General features: G+C 42.9%; 1 protein-coding gene across 1 annotated transcript in view; it reads right to left on the bottom strand.

The window, feature by feature from the left end:
- Positions 1 to 16,582, bottom strand: part of PCOLCE2 (procollagen C-endopeptidase enhancer 2) — a 101,994-nt gene that overhangs the window by 24,998 nt on the left and 60,414 nt on the right. Inside the window, exon 6 of the mRNA XM_082251378.1 lies at positions 12,996 to 13,144. Coding sequence (XP_082107504.1) covers positions 12,996 to 13,144 — 149 coding nt within the window. The remainder of the gene's footprint in view (positions 1 to 12,995; positions 13,145 to 16,582) is intronic.

Below are 16,582 nucleotides of genomic sequence, written 5' to 3'. Positions count from 1 at the left end.
TACAGCCTTTTGTGTGAATGTCAGATATTAATGTGTGTGATCTTTAAGTGTGCTGGTGGTAAAAACATTTCTATACATACTTTGAAAGCTGGAGGGAAACAGTGGTAAAAATGCAAAAACAACATAAATATTGGCCTATGTAGGACAACATATGTATATATCTAATCTGCCAGCCACAGTGGAATGTGTGAATAACAGAGACAATCCTAAAGCACTGCCACCCTGTAATTCCACATCTAACCAGATTTATTTTTAGTACTAAACATAGAATTTTTAGTGTCATTTCAAACCTCTAAAGAAAACCTGTAAAATAAAAATAGCACAAGCCCTTGTTGTACTGCAGCTTGAGATTACTGGTTAGCCTTCAAGCTGTGGAAGAATTGCAAGACATTGTAAGACTGCTTACGAAGCTAGAAGCATGCTTGCACACTCACAGGAAAGGTCACATACATATTATGTGTGTATTAAGAAAACATATCTTAAAAGATAAGTGCGGGTTTTCGAAAAAAATAAAGATACAAACATACTAATCTATATGTCTGTCCTAAGACACCCCTATGACCACTGATTGTTCAGTCCTAGGTCTTCAGTGAGCACAGACAGGTGACTGTCAGTCATGGCTCTCTGTTCTGCCCCTCCAGTGCTCATTGGAGCATTGGGTTGTGGAGTGGTTGGAAGAACCTGGCTCAGGCTCTCAGTGGCACACTGAGAGGCTGGGCCAGCTTCTGGTCAGGAATCTTAAAGTCGGCATCCTTCCAGAGCCTGGATGGGCTGAGTGATGTCAGCTGATAGTGGACTTTAGCATGTTGTTGGTTAAATATGGGTCACAGGAATGGAAAACGAAGTGCACTCCTGTGACCTACAGGAGAAGTAGTGCCATAAGAGCTTTAACCCTACTTCTCCTTTAAAGCTAAACTTCAGGAAAATAGCTAAATACAATGATTATTTAAATGAAAGCTGTTCTGCCTACCAAAGAATTTGTATTTCCTTCCATTCTTCCCTGATATTCCACCATACAGCACAACCCTGTCTGGTAGAAGAGGGGACCTAATCTCTCCAAGCTGCAGTTTCACTTTCACTAAGAGATCTCCCCAACCCCATCCCTACCCTGTGACTAGACGGTAAAAATAGAAGCAACACACTCATAAGCTCATATCTCATAATGTATTTATATTAAAGAGATGCTCTAATTATTTGTTTTCTTTTATATTTGCCTGAAGTTCTGCTTTAATGCCCCCCCCCCAAATAATTTTTTTTGTAACATATCAATTATATATATAGATATATTGGCATATAATGATATAAATATATAAAGCCAACTCTAGACTATTGTTTGCAAAAGAGGGTTCCATTTTTATGGCCACAAAATACCCATGGTGAGACACATGAGAGGCAATGAAGGGAAAACTAGTGTTTGGCAGACCCTGCCATGCCCTTTTTATGGAGCCAAATGTTTCTATAAACACACAATTGCATAACAGTGTTGGCATGCCAAACACATGTACTTACTGAGATTACTAAATATATATTTTCTCTATATATTTTCTCTTTAAAATGGACTTGGTGTCCTTTTCCAGGATAGGAAAAAGGGAGCCACTGCTGACTAGTCTTTGAAGGCACTTCCTCTAGATCAAAGAAAGAGAAAACAGCACCAATCTAAGTGCAGCACCATGGTTATTTTAAGTATTGCACTCCCAGAAGATAACAGGCATGTAAAGGCAGAGCATGCCATAGCTGAGTCCATCCAGGTGGAGAGCTATGTTCCAGGGCATCCCATCTTCCCAGCCATGCCAGTGGTGTCCGGAGCTCTGTAGGGAGGCAGGTACCACTCAAGCATCACTGTGAGAAATCGGGGGGGGGGGGGGCATGGCAATGGTGAGCGTTCAGAGCATGTGTGCTCCTTCCTCAGGCCATCTCCTATCTTCTGTGAGTACACTTAGATTGGCGCTGTTTTCTCTTCCTTTGATCCATCTTCACAGAGCTGCTTCTAACTCTGCTACAGGCTGCCTATCTCCAAAGTGCCTTTGCTTTTTGTGTTCCCAAGTACACCAGGATCATTGTCCCTATATATGGACTGTCACACCCATCCACTCACCCATTTCTTCAGACACTGGACTCAAAAACCTTACAGTGTTTTTAGTTATATATGTGTCACACATAGCTGCTCCCTCCTGAAAGCTTTCCAAACCTCTGTCCTCTTGCGCTCACTCCAGCACTTTCAATCTCAGCCTTTTATTGATAGTAAGCTGATGACCTGTAACATGCACATGTATACCAGAAGTCCAGCTGGATGTTTAAGTGGGCTTCACTAAGAAAATGTGGAGTGCTTTAGACATCATTTTTAGACTGTTCTTATGCTGGCCATACACTATATAAAAAATCGTTCAAACTCATTTTCAAAAAATGAACACTCGGCTGTGAGAGCAAACGATCGTGCCATCATGTAATGACCGATAAATTGTTTAATGGATTTTGTATGTTTTTTCACATATACCTAGTGCAAACAGTTTGGACAAGAAACACATTAACCTTTCAAATTATCGTTCGTTCGGGAGAAAGTTTTTAAACTTGTCCTTCGTTTTTTCGGCTGAAAAACGTCACAGCCGCCCATTACCTGGCCGAAAAATGAAAGAATTTTCCAAATCAAGGAATTTCAGCAGATTTTTCATATAGTGTATGGCCAGCATTACAATCCATCGCAGGTGTGGTTCACCCACATTTGATTTGCTTCAGCAGCTTTTGCATTCCCATTAACTTTTATGGGAAGAAAATCAGTTCTGAGGCAAACAAAAGCATGTTGACACAAATCCTAACTCAGTTTAGTAGATCACAAGGCAGTAAAGCAATGGTAATAATGACTGCCTTTAAAAATAAATTAACTGTGGCGGCTCCCATAATATTCTCCTGTTAGTTTTGTGAGTTTGAAGTTCAACTACCAAATTCCATAAAATTATATTTGGTTCCCTTAACCTCACTTTTGTACTTTAACTAAAACCCACTGCTAATCACAGATAAACAAGATAACAAAGGGGAAAAAAAACAATCTTATGAAAATTTTGGTCTTAAGGCAAAATGTTCATATTTGCGGTGTACCCTTAAAGGACTGAAAATGCTTCTTGAGTGGCTGTTACACTAACCCAGTTGTTCTAGTGCTCTAGTACTAGTTATTCTAGTGCTGGATTTATAAGGGGGCAAAAGGGACAATTGCCCTGGGCCCCAGACTTTCTTTATTAAAAAATATAATGATTATAAAATGTGTTTTATTTAAAAAAAAAAAAAAAATAACAAAGTGTGTGGGTGCTAGGGTATGGAGCAGTTAAGACTTTCTTCAGAGGCAAAAAAAAAAAGGAATGAGGGCTTCTGGCAGATGTTTTACATTTCAACTTATTTTATCATTTGAGATGTTTGTTTTAACTGTGTCATGGAATTTATTGGCTTGTTTACAAGAAACAAGTGGGTGGGACAAGGGAAAGGTTCAAGAAAGTGTCAGGCAACAGCCCCGACCCTATCATCTGGGAGTGAGGTTCATGGCCAGCATTGGCATATCGCAGTAAAAAACATCAGAGATTGGGTCAAGGGCAGAATCTGACACTCTGCAATCTTATATAAGGTAAAACTTTGCCAGCAAGTTTTACCTGAAATTACGAGATTGGTCAAATTCAGAACATGTGTGGCCCTGGATCTGGATTCGGCCAGAATGACAGCAGAGTGTCTGACAAAATTGGCAGAGAGTGGAGGACCTAACTTTCTTACATGTCTTGCATCGAGTGTAATGGTGAATTTGATTCCCTATCATTGATTTTTTTCTTCTTCATGTCCCAAATCCAGTCATATAATTGAATTTCTATGCTGAGGGGCCCCCAATCTAGAAGTGCCCCTGATGACTTTGATGATCTACACCCTTTTTCCAGAACAGTATCTCAAAGTATCAAAAGAAGTGGGACAGCATAACATTTGGCCCACCAGTTTTTTAAAAAGGAGTTCAGTAATGGTAGATTCTCTAATTCTCTCAGGACAAGTTTACTTTAAATTGTCATAGTTTTATAATTCATAATAGGTGGCTTGAAGTGATCAGGCTTGTGCCACTCTGCTTAAGTGAGACTTCAATATTTTTTCCAGAGAGCTCCCACTTTGGGTAGTTTTTGTCACCTAGTTTCTCCCAAACAACTTGTTTTCAATCCACTACATCACAGGTGTCATTCACAAGGCCTGCGGGCCAAATGCGGCCCCCCAAGCCATTTCATGTGGCCCTTACACCTCTCCTGCAGCTGTGGCACCTCTCTGTAGACAGCAGCAGAGAGGACAGAACCTCTTTTGCCAGATCCTGCACTCCTCTATGCAGCTGCAGAAAGGCTCCTCCTTTCCCACCCCCCCTTTTCAGCAGTCCGCAGCAGACAGGAGAGCAGAACTCCTCCTACAGATCCTGCACCTCTCTTTGCAGCCGCAACACAACCTTTCCTCTGCCTCACCTGGTCTCATCATTCAGCAGACTCTGGTAGCTGACTCCAGCCCTCCTCTGGTTCTCCTCCAGACCCTACACTTCTTCCCAGATCCACCCACATCTTCTTCCTTGCAGCAGCACAAGGTAAGGGGGGTGCATTGTGATGTAAGGAAGGGTGGGTGACTCTTGACATCTCATGTAAGGGTGTAAGGGGACGTGGAGTGCTCTGGACATCTAATCTCACAGATATAACTGGCCCTTTGAGGGCAACCATAATGCTGATGCGGCCCGTGATGAAATTGAGTTTGACACCCCTGCGCTACATGGTTACATTTTATAGGTAACTGTAAATGCGGTAGTTCCAATTGTCCATGCAGCTCTCATGTTCATTGGGTGATAGTGTGAGTTCCACTGCCAATGAGTGAACTCATAAAATAGTCTTTTTTCAATTGCAATCCTCAGTACATTGTATATGTAATTACATATACATGTAATTTTACATATACATGTAATTTTACAAAAAAATTTTACATATACATGTAAAATCAGGTACAATATGTTGGGAGGACAACTAGACGGTTGAGAGGCCGCTTACACAATCACCTTTATGACATTACTAAGGGACATTCCAATGACTGTCATTCAGGTGATCTTTCTGCAGTATCTATTCAAACTATTGAAAAAATATGGAGAGGGCTGGTGATGTTTTTCACTTTTTTTGCAAGATAGAGGTTCACTGGATCCTTTGGTTACAAATAGTGTTAAGCGAACACGGACTGTATTATTCGTGTTCGTACCGAATAATTGGATTTTTGTTACCCGAACACGGATCCGAAAACTTTACTGTATGTTCGGGTAAAAATCCGTGTTCGGTCATTTTATTTCCGGGTTTGTATGTATTGGCGCGCTTTTAATGGCGGGCTTTCAACAGCCAATCAACAAGCGTTTAACTGGTGTGCCTTAAGCCATCCCTGCCATGTCTACAAATGTATTAGTAGCTGTAATTGGCCATCTGAAGCATGTGACCAAGTCTTTATAAGTTCGAGACCGAGCGCCGCTGCGTCATTCTGCTGTAGTACAGGGACAGAGCACACATCATACGTGCTGGCTGCTGATTAGGGACAGACAGGCAAAAATCATATTGTGTTCGAAAAGAATTGAGGGACAGGTCGGAGTGCAGCAGGCAGGGCGAGATATTAGGGCATTTTAGGGAGAGGCTGGAGATAGGCAGGGTCAGTGTTCTACAATCGATTTTGCTGTGTGTGGGGGGGGGGGGTTTGCAGTGCCAGCAGTGACTGATCTTATCGATCCTTTTAGGGAGAGGCTGGATATAGGCAGGGTCAGTGTTCTACAATCGATTTTGCTGTGTGGGGGGGGGGGGGGGGTTTGCAGTGCCGGCAGTGACCGATCTTATCGATCCTTTTAGGGAGAGTCTGGAGATAGGCAGGGTCAGTGGTCCACATCGATTTTGCTGTGTGTGGGGTGGTGTGAACACAATCTTTTTGCCAGCTGAGGAGGAGGGAGAAAAAAGTCTTTTTTATCAGTCAGTTGTGTGCAGCGTTTTTCCTTCAGTGCTGCTGTGCTGACTGTGATAATACACTGCTGTGTTCACATGTGCTATTATTGAGTGATTTCAAAAGTTATATACTTTTTTCTATTCCACTATTCAATATACACCCTTGGGTTAAAAAAATTAAATTGTGGCATAGTCTGTACTAATCTAGTTAAAAATTACAAACTTAAAAGGGGAATTTTCTTTTTTTTCCCCTCCATAGCCTGCAGCAGAGCTGACTGATATAAGGCACTGCTGTTCACATGTGCTATTGACAAATCACCAATTTTATATCATATTTTCTATTCCGCTATTCAATCTACACCCTTGGGGTAAAAACAATTAAATTGCGGGATAGTCTGTATCGGTACGTGTGAGATACACCTTTCCAATTTTTGGGGCGCATCTCATACTGCCGAGGATTTGAGGGTGCTTCATTGTGCCTCCTGCCTGTTCCGAACTCCTCCTACTCCTCATCCTGCCTTTGGGGGTACAAAAAATAGTAATTTGGGCCTAGTCTGGGTCTCTACGTGTGAGATACATACACCTTTTGATATCATATTTTCTATTCCGCTATTCAATCTACACCTTTAGGGTAAAAACAATTAAATTGCGGGATAGTCTGTATCGGTACGTGTGAGATACACCTTTCCAATTTTTGGGGCGCATCTCATACCGCCGAGGATTGCAGGGTGCTTCAGTGTGCCTCCTGCCTGTTCCGAGCTCCTCCTACTCCTCATCCTGCCTTTGGGGGTACAAAAAATAGTAATCGGGGCCTAGTCTGGGTTTGTACGTGTGAGATACACCACCATTTTGTAAAATTTTTCCTATTCCGCTATTCAATATACACCCTGTTTGAGTGTAAAAAATTAAATTACGGCATAGTCTGTATCGGTACATGTGAGATACACCTTTTTAAATTTGTTTGGTGCATCTCCTTCCACCGCCGAGGATTGCAGGGCGCTTCAGTTTGCCTCCTGTTCCCAACTCCTCCTACTCCTCTTCCTCATCCTGCCTTTAGGGTACAAAAAATAGTAATCGGGGCCTAGTCTGTGTTTGTACGTGTGAGATACACCGTTTTATAAAAATTTTCCTATTCCGCTATTCAATATACACCCTGTTTGAGTGTAAAAAATTAAATTACGGCATAGTCTGTATCGGTACGTGTGAGATACAAAAAATTTTAATCGGGGCCTAGTCTGTGTTTGTATGTGTAAGATACACCGTTTTTTATCCTTTTTTCTATTCCGCTATTCAATATACACCCTTTTGGGGTAAAAAAAATTAAATTGCGGCATAGTTTGCATATTTGACTGTGAGATACACCTGTGCGATACTGTTGTGGTTTTGTTCCGCTATTCAATAAACACCTTTCTAGGGCAAGATCATAAATTACAGAAATATGAGGAGACCGTCAAATAGGGGCCGTGGCCTGGGTCGTGGTGCTGCTGGTAGAGCTCCTGTTGCAAGGAGAGGACGTGGTCGATCTGTGCCAGCTACATTTACAAGTGAAACACCTTCCTCAAGTGTGAGTAGGCGACAGAACCTGCAGCAGTATTTGGTAGGGCATAATGCGCCTCTAGAAGTGATGAGGCCAGAAGAAGTACAGGCGATAGTAGATTGGGTTGCTGACAGTGCCTCCAGTTCCTTCACATTGTCTCCCACCCAGACTACTCCAGAAAGGTCAGAGTTGGCACCTGCAGCCAATGTCCAACCGTCTTTCACCTCACCCCCTTGCAAATCAGGCAAGCAGTCTGAGCCCCAAGTCATACAGCAGTCTCTTCTTCTTTTTGAGGACTCTGTCAGCAGGGTTTCCCAGGGCCATCCACCTAGCCCTGCCCCAGAAGTGGAAGAGATTGAGTGCAGCGATGCCCAACCACTTATTTCTCAAGATGAGTACATGGAAGGACCATAGCAGCACGTCTCCGATGATGACGAAACGCAGGTGCCAACTGCTGCGGCATTCAGAATTGTGGAGACCGACAAGGAGGGCAGGGGTGAAGACTGGGTGGAAGATGATGTGGAGGACGATGAGGTCCTCGACCCCACATGGAATGAAGGTCATGCAGGTGACCTGAGTAGTTTGGAGGAAGAGGCGGTGGTCGCACAGAGCCACCAGCACAGCAGAAGAGGGAGTAGGGTGCAGAAGCGGAGCGGCCGTGCCATAGACACTACGCCTGCTACTGCCCAAAGCAGCAAGGGAACGAGCACACCAAAGCCAGCTCAAAGGAGTTCTCTAGCGTGGAAGTTCTTCAGAAAATGTGCTGATGACAGGACACGAGTGGTTTGCACCCTGTGCAATCAGAGCCTGAAGCGAGGCATAAACCTTCTCAACCTGAGCACAACCTGCATGATCAGGCATCTAAGTGCAAAGCACGAGCTGCAGTGGAGTAGACACCTTCAAAACCAAGAAAGGTCTCTGGCTCCTCCTGCTTCCTCTTCTGCTGCAGTCTCGGCCTCTCCATCCACATCTGTAGTGATACCGGCACCTGCCACCCCGCAAACAGACGATCTGTCAGCAACACCACCACCTGGGTCACCAACCATCTCCACAATGTCCCGTGGAAGCGTTCAGCTTTCCATCTCCCAAACACTTGAGAGGAAGAGGAAGTACCCCCCTACCCACCCGCGATCCCTGGCCCTGAATGCCAGCATTTAAAAATTCTTGGCCTTTGAAATGCTGTCATTCCGTCTGGTGGAGACGCACAGTTTTGAAAGCCTTATGTCGGTGGCTGTCCCACAGTACGTTGTGCCCAGCCGCCACTACTTTTCCAGGCAAGCCATCCCTTCCCTGCACAACCAAGTGGGGGAAAAAATCAGGTGTGCACTGCGCAACGCCATCTGTGCCAAGGTCCACCTCCCTACCGATACGTGGACCAGTAAGCACGGTGAGGGGCGTTATATCTCCCTAACGGCACACTGGGTAAATGCAGGGGCAGATGGGCCTGAGGCGGATAGCAATTTGGCGCATGTCCTTCCACCACCGAAGATTTCAGGGCGCTTCAGTTTGCCTAACTCCTCCTACACCTCTTCCTCATCTTCTACCGCCTCCTCATCCAGTCAGCGTAACACCTTCACCACCAACTTCAGCACGGCCAGGGGTAAACGACAGCAGGCAGTTTTAAAACTTGCCTGTTTGGGGGAAAAACCACACACCGTGCAGGAGTTGTGGAGGAGCATGGAACAGCAGACAAATGAGCGGTTGCTGCCAGCGAGCCTTAAGCCCGGCCTGGTGGTGTGCGATAACGGGCGAAATCTCATAGCAGCTCTGGGCCTAGCCGGTTTGACGCACATCCCTTGCCTGGCGCATGTGCTGAATTTGGTGGTGCAGAGGTTCCTTAAAAATTACCCCGATATGTCAGAGCTGCTGCAGAAAGTGCGGGCCGTCTGTGCGCACTTTCGGCGTTCTCACCCTGCTGCTGCTCGCCTGTCAGCGCTGCAGCGTAACTTCGGCCTTCCCGCTCACCGCCTCATATGTGATGTGCCCACAAGGTGGAACTCCACCTTGCACATGCTGGAAAGACTGTGCGAGCAGCAGCAGGCCATAGTGGATTTTCAGCTGCAGCACGCACGCGTGAGTCGCTCTGCGGAACAGCACCACTTCACCACTAATAACTGGGCCTCCATGCGAGACCTGTGTGCCTTGTTGCGCTGTTTTGAGTACTCCACCAACATGGCCAGTGCCGATGACGCCGTTGTCAGCTTAACTATCCCACTTCTATGCCTCCTTGAAAAAACGATTCGGGCGATGATGGAAGAGGATGTGGCACAGGATGAGGAGGAGGAGGAGGAGGATGAAGAGGTAACATTTCCAAGGCTTTCAGGGCAGTCATTCGCAAGGGGCTCCGAGGGTGGGTTCCTGCACCCACAAACGCCAGGGACACAATTGTCCAGCAGGGGCACAGTTCTGGAGGATGAGGAGGATGAGGAGGAGGAGATGGAGGAGGAGATGGAACCATGTTCACAGCAGGGTGGCACCCAGGCCAGCTCATGACCATCACTGGTGCGTGGCTGGGGGGATACAGAGGACACAGACGATACACCTCCCACAGAGGACAGCCTTTCGTTGCCTCTGGGCAGCCTGGCACACATGAGCGATTACATGCTGCAGTGTCTCCACAACGACCACCAAGTTGCCCACATTCTAACTTGTGCTGATTACTGGGTGGCCATGCTGCTGGATCCCCGTTACAAGGACAACGTACCGTCCTTAATTCCCTCACTGGAGCGCGATCGCAAGATGCGCGAGTACAAGCGCACGCTGGTAGACACGATGCTGCTGGCAATCCCACCTGACAGCGGGGCCACAGTGGAAGCACAAGGCCAAGGCAGAGGAGGAGGAGGAGGACAAAGAGGTCGCCAACGCAACCAGGGCACCGCCAGCACCTCAGAAGGCAGGGTTAGCATGGCCGAAATGCGGAAAAGCTTTGTCAGCATGCCACAACAAACAGCAGCTCATATGGAACGTCTTAGCAGGAGGCAGCATTTCACCAACATGGTGGAGCAGTATGTGTGCACACGCCTACATGTAGTGAATGACGGGTCTGCCCCCTTCAACTTCTGGGTCTCCAAATTGGGCACATGGCCTGAGCTTGCCCTTTACGCCTTGGAGGTGCTGGCGTGCCCTGCAGCCAGTGTATTATCTGAACGTGTATTTAGCACGGCTAGGGGCGTTATCACAGACAAGCGCAGCCGCCTGTCCAGAGACAATGTGGACAAGCTCACGTTCATTAAAATGAACCAGGCATGGATCCCACAGGACTTTTCCGTACCTTGTGCAGAATAGAGATGGATACCGACCTTACCCAGCCATTGTTCTATTTTTGCTCTTTCTCACTCTTTTGGGGTGTACCCTCATTTAAAATGACTGAAAAAAAGCAGTGTTGGCTACCTCGTCCTCTTCCACCGCCGCTTCCACCTACACTGCCCATAGGTGTGCGCAGCCTATTGCATTAGGGTGTGCACCCCAAAGTTTAAATACACATGCATGTGTTTGCCTTCATGTATATGGCCCCGGTACATTACTCTCCCTGCTGGCAAAGTGAAATAGAAGTGTGTGGCACTTCTCTTATGGCAGAGCAGGTCCGAGGGAGATCTTTTCCATCTCCTCACTGGCAAACAGAGCGATAATGCTAATGTGCCCTAGGTGATAAGGGTGTGCCCATGCACACCCTGTGCGCACGCCTATGGCACCGCCACATCCACCACCACCTCAACCTCCCTCCTACTCCATATGGGCCTCGTCCTTCACAGATGAAGAACATTGTTTTATTTTTCTGTTTTTTTTGTTGTTTTAAGTTATTTCCCTATCCACATTTGTTTGCAGAGCACTTGCCATGCTCTTAACTACGTTTTGCTGCCATTTGCAGCACTCTAGCCCTTTCCATTGGTGTTTTAGAGCCATTTTAGTGCCTGAAAGTTCGGGTCCCCATTGACTTCAATGGGGTTCGGTGTCCGGGTAAAGTTCGGAAAAAGTCCGGGACACGGACCCGGACTTTTTTTTCAAGTACGGCCGAACCCGCCGAACACGGACATCCAGGTGTCCGCTCAACTCTAGTTACAAACTCACAAACCAGATGGTTTAAACTTTCAGTGGGATCATTCCCATTTGTATGAGTAAATACTTCCTGTGTACCCATCCCTTGCTTTTGCTGCAGCTTCCTGTTCTGTGACCTTTTTGATGCTCTAGGATCTAGATTTGAATAGGGTTTTTTGGATCTTAACTTAATAGATCTATAGAACTTTATATCTACAACATATATTTTCCTCCTTGCTGGTATCTTTTTTTTTTTTTTTTTTACTTTTTGTGACAGTGACTTTAGATTCATTGATTGTCATCAAAGGTTTGATTGTTATATACAGTCACTGTTTGTTTATTTTTTAATAGATTCTTTTTATGTACTTTTTTTTACTTTATTTTGTCCTGATGGTATGAGGGTTAATTTGTAATTATGGTTAAACACCTGTGATTCCTTACCACTATTTAGAGGGACTTTTCTCTTAGCTTTATTTGTGTTATGATTCAGTGCTGTTATTTGCCTGAAACGCGTTAACATTTTTATCTCCTGGTGCTCGCTGTGCTTTATATGCTTTTATTTGTTGATCACTACAATAAAGATTTTGGCATCGTTCCAGTAGTGTGCAGCCATTCATCTATTTTTCCCTGTGGCTGCAATAGAAAACAAAATATTTCTGGCCAGATATTATTTGTTTTATCCTTAGGGTACCTACCTATATACCAAGTCACAATGTTTTATACAGAAATTCACACGGTGAAGTCATGTGACAATCTAAAATCCAGAAAAAGGTCACAACATATTATGCCCTATTGTAGGAGCTTTTACCATGTATTTGACCAGTGTGTATTTATCACTGCTTTGCTGTGCACACTTCTCAATGAATAAAATGTGTAAAATGTGTAAAAAAGTGTAAAATGCATCCAGGTAATGTATAATTGAAAATGTTCTAACTGTACTGCGAGGTATTATATACTTGCGCAAAACTGGGCAAAAATTATATATTCAAGCTAATTTGTTTCTAATTTTCTCACCACGTTCCATACAATCTTTTTGACAAATATTAATGTGCAGCAATATCCTTGTTGTCATTCAATCTCTAAGGATTTTAATGAGATCTGTACCAATATTGCCTGTTCTGACAGATGTGATATCATTAAAGACTTTTCCCATTATGCTTATTAAGCTTTGCTGAGTGGTATCTGTTACAGTCATGAGTAATCACACTGTAATGTCTGAGAACCTCGCTGATGGTGAAAATAAGCAGTCTCAGACTTCAAAGGACTTGTTTTGATAAACATCAGCACTGTTCCATTAAAATGCCTTTTTCTGATTTGTAATTAGCAGATTTTTGGATTCGGAGATTAGCATCTCAGTCATTACCAAAGGAATGTATCATACACAGGTAAGCATTGCTGTTTGACCATTTAGGATGGCGTTAGACAGCACCTAATACAGTTGTATCATTGAATACCAAAATACTTACTTGTAGTGGTAGGAACAGTTGTAACAGGAGCAGATGTAGAGGGTAACTTTTTAGGCCTGAATTTGTAATGGCCAATAAAGCCATCAGCAGTCAAGCTTAAGTCAGACAAAAACTGAATTAATAGTTCATTTTTCTCAGATACAATAGGCCTGAAAGAAGGACAAAACAAAAATCACAAAAAGTACCATATTGCAAAAGCATGTTTTCTTTGTGTAAGAAGAACAAATTAATTTCAATCTTTCAGAACCACAGTAAAGTGTATGTAGAGCCAAACAGTTCTATTTAGTTTTGGATAGAGCAGGGGATTGTTTAAAACCCTGCATGTGTTCCATTGGGGAAATTTCCCTTTACTTCCTGTTCTGGAAACAGGAACTGAAGCCAAATCTCTACAAAGTTAGGGAAATTCTCCCCAGGGTCCCTAATGAAAGATTTACCCTCAGCTCTTGTTCTGGTGATGATAACATTTTAGATTTCCCATTACTTTTTTTGTCTTGGTGACAATGATTTCCAGAACAAATAGAGGGTGAATCTACCTACCTTGGATACAGAGGGCAAGGGATTCCAACCATTTACTACTCCATTCAAGACCAGAAAAATGTTTTGACTATATGTTCACCTTTGTAAAATATGAGCACAGCAAGCATTGCAAATAGAGATTCACCAGATTCTGTAAAAAAATTCCAGCAATATACACGAAAGTGCTTGACCAAAGGTGGATAGAAGGCTGTCCCCAACAATGCTCGGGCATACTTATGCAACAGTGGCTTACGGGTAAGGATAGCAGCAGTTACAGCAAGGATGAGAGGACCCATCCTTTATTCACTCTACTCCAGGAGATGAAAACTGCTGTAGAGTAAGATTAAGGGGGGCTATCTGGATGTTCTGGAGACTAAAATAAAGTGTGTGCTGGCCAGCTTTAGGGAATCCTGTCACTTTGTTTAAGTTACAGCTTCTTCTTTTTTCTATTTTTTTTTTTTTTTTTACAGGTAGAGATAGTCTCTTTTTTATCATAGTATTAGGTTGCACATACCAACAGGCCCAAATTAATCTGAAAAATTAAAACATGCACAATGCATTCACAATGCCAAAAGGAACAAAATCATTTGGAAAAACTGCTTGATCAAAAAGTTGCTTGACTGCATGGTATAATGTGCATATAGTAACTTACTTTTCAGTTTTCAATGTTTCCAATGCTGTTTACTAATTGCTAAAATTGTCATAACCAATGTCGTAAATGTTGGTAAAGAGTATAGTGTTATCAGTATACCAAATAAACATGCAATTTATATTGGTCAGGTGTGTATTCATGCCTCTCTTCCCTGAACCACGTCTGTAAGTCATTCCACAAAAAAATATTTGCACATGCTCTGGTGATCATGAACTGCATTCTTTCCAAACGTAGATTATTTCAAATGATTTAAGAAGTATTTTGGCTAGGGTAAAAATCAGATCATGAGATTCCCCTTACAGCACAGAATAATTTCAAATATTTCAGCGATGATTTTGCTTTTCTTGGGAGTAGGGCTACCTGAAAAATCCTTAGAAAAGCCGATGACCAGGCAAATATATATTATGTTTATAGTTTTACCTACCAAAGGATTTATAATTCTTTACAAACAGGAGCAGTATCGTGGCTAGCACCTCTGACTGGCAGCACTAGAGTTGTGGGTTTGAATCACAATAAGGGCACTAACTGTACAGAGTTTTCATGTTCTCTCTGTGCCCATGTGGGTTTCCTCCCACGCCACACAGACAAGCTGGCATGGTAATTGGCTCCTGTCTAAACTGGCCCTAGTGTATGTATGAATGTGAGTTAGGGACCTTAGATTGTAAGCTCCTTAAGGGCAGGGACTGATGGGAAAAAAGATATATATACTGTATATATATATATATATATATATATATATATAAAGCACTCCAAAATGTATGGTGCTATATAGGTACCTGTAATAAATAGTCTTGGGAAACCTAGTCAAACATTTTACTATAATTGTGTCTTCCACAGTTTTTCCACTTACATTGTCCAAAAAATGCCCCTGAGCTCTTGACCCTGGCCTAGCAACATATATTGTAGATGGAAATCCCTATGTCCTCCATACCCACCTTCGAAATCTCTGGAAATATAACTGTCTCCTGTCCACAGCCCAGCAATATTCCTAAAAATACCATTGCCTAGTAAGTGGCTATTACTCTAGAATAGAACAGAATGAGCTGGCAAGCATTGGTGGGAATCGCTAAATACCTTTCTGCCACGTGTGATAGTGGTAGAGCCCATTTTTATCATGGGAAAATACAATCTAATCAACTGTTTATGCCAAGAATAATTTGTTATTCAAAAAAAGTCTACAGAGACCTTGTAACTAGCACATCTCAAATGTGTCTAAACATGTATCAGTTTGTACTCTCAAATTATTTTAAAAATCTATAAAATTTAAATAAAAAAAAAAAAAATATACATGTATTAGTATGTTGTATATGGTGTAAACAACGCCTTTTAAACAATAGAGGGGAAAGGGCATGGCAGCAAGAACAAAAATTGTCAGGTTAACTCAAGGCGAAGATTATAGTGCAGTTAGTGATGTATTTATTTTATTTAAAAAAAAAAAAAAAGTTAGTGATATAGTTATAGAGGTGGGGGCTCCATTTCAAGTTTTGGCCAGGGTCCCTCCACCTTGCTGTGCCCCACACCTATGCAGGCCTTTTCCTCCTCCTTGGCATCCACGGCACTCTGCTGTCAACTTACACTAATGCAGAACGCAAAACAGATGTGAAGGATTCTGCAAAGCAGAAAAGCATGGGGATGCTCCAGGGCTACCACAGTGATTCTTCCCCATGTGCTCCCTGCATTTGGTCATATGACATGAGATTACATGACCAAAGACAGGGTAAGTATGGAGAAACGATTGCTTCAAGATTCATAGACTAATGTATGCAGGTGTTAACCTGTTCTTGTACAGCATTATAGAATATTTTGATACTTTATTTAAAAAAAAAATATATAATAATTGGCAGGTAAAAAAATTTGATGTAAAAAGTATAATCTGTGTATTTAGCTGTTTGCCTGGAGTTCAGCTCTAAAGCACATTTGTACCTTTGGTAGAACCTTCAAACCACTGCACCTCAAGATGTTTGTAGGATTTCATGCAGACAACTAATAAGCCCAGTACTAGGGCAATTTGATATTATTCCTAGTGTCACTCTGCCTGCCTCCTCTGACCTCCAGAGCCCTACTATTGGGCTATCACTGTGAGGGATGTCCTCACTAACCAATAAAAAGGCTAAGGAGTCAGGTACAAAAGTGGTGTCAAAGAATTAACTCTAAAGAAAAACGAACCAGATATTTCTGCATTTGGTTATGCACTAAACAAAAGTGGGTAATTGTGTAACTGTAAAATACAGTAGTTCTAGATTTGCCAGTAAAAGGCACTATTTAAGAAATTGTTTATATATAAATTATACTTTATTGTAGGTACAGATTATTTAAAAAAAAAAAAATTAAAGCGAGATTTGCCAGAAAATGTTAAAATTAGCCTTTTCAAAAGTTCAGCATATCTACATAGTTATTTCTTCCACCATACTATTCAGCT

This window comes from Pelophylax lessonae, assembly GCF_965119305.1.
Source record: "Pelophylax lessonae genome assembly, chromosome: 3".
Taxonomy (NCBI): domain Eukaryota; kingdom Metazoa; phylum Chordata; class Amphibia; order Anura; family Ranidae; genus Pelophylax; species Pelophylax lessonae.
The sequence above is the reverse complement of the archived record's forward strand: the minus strand, read 5'-3'. Positions and strand labels throughout refer to the sequence as shown.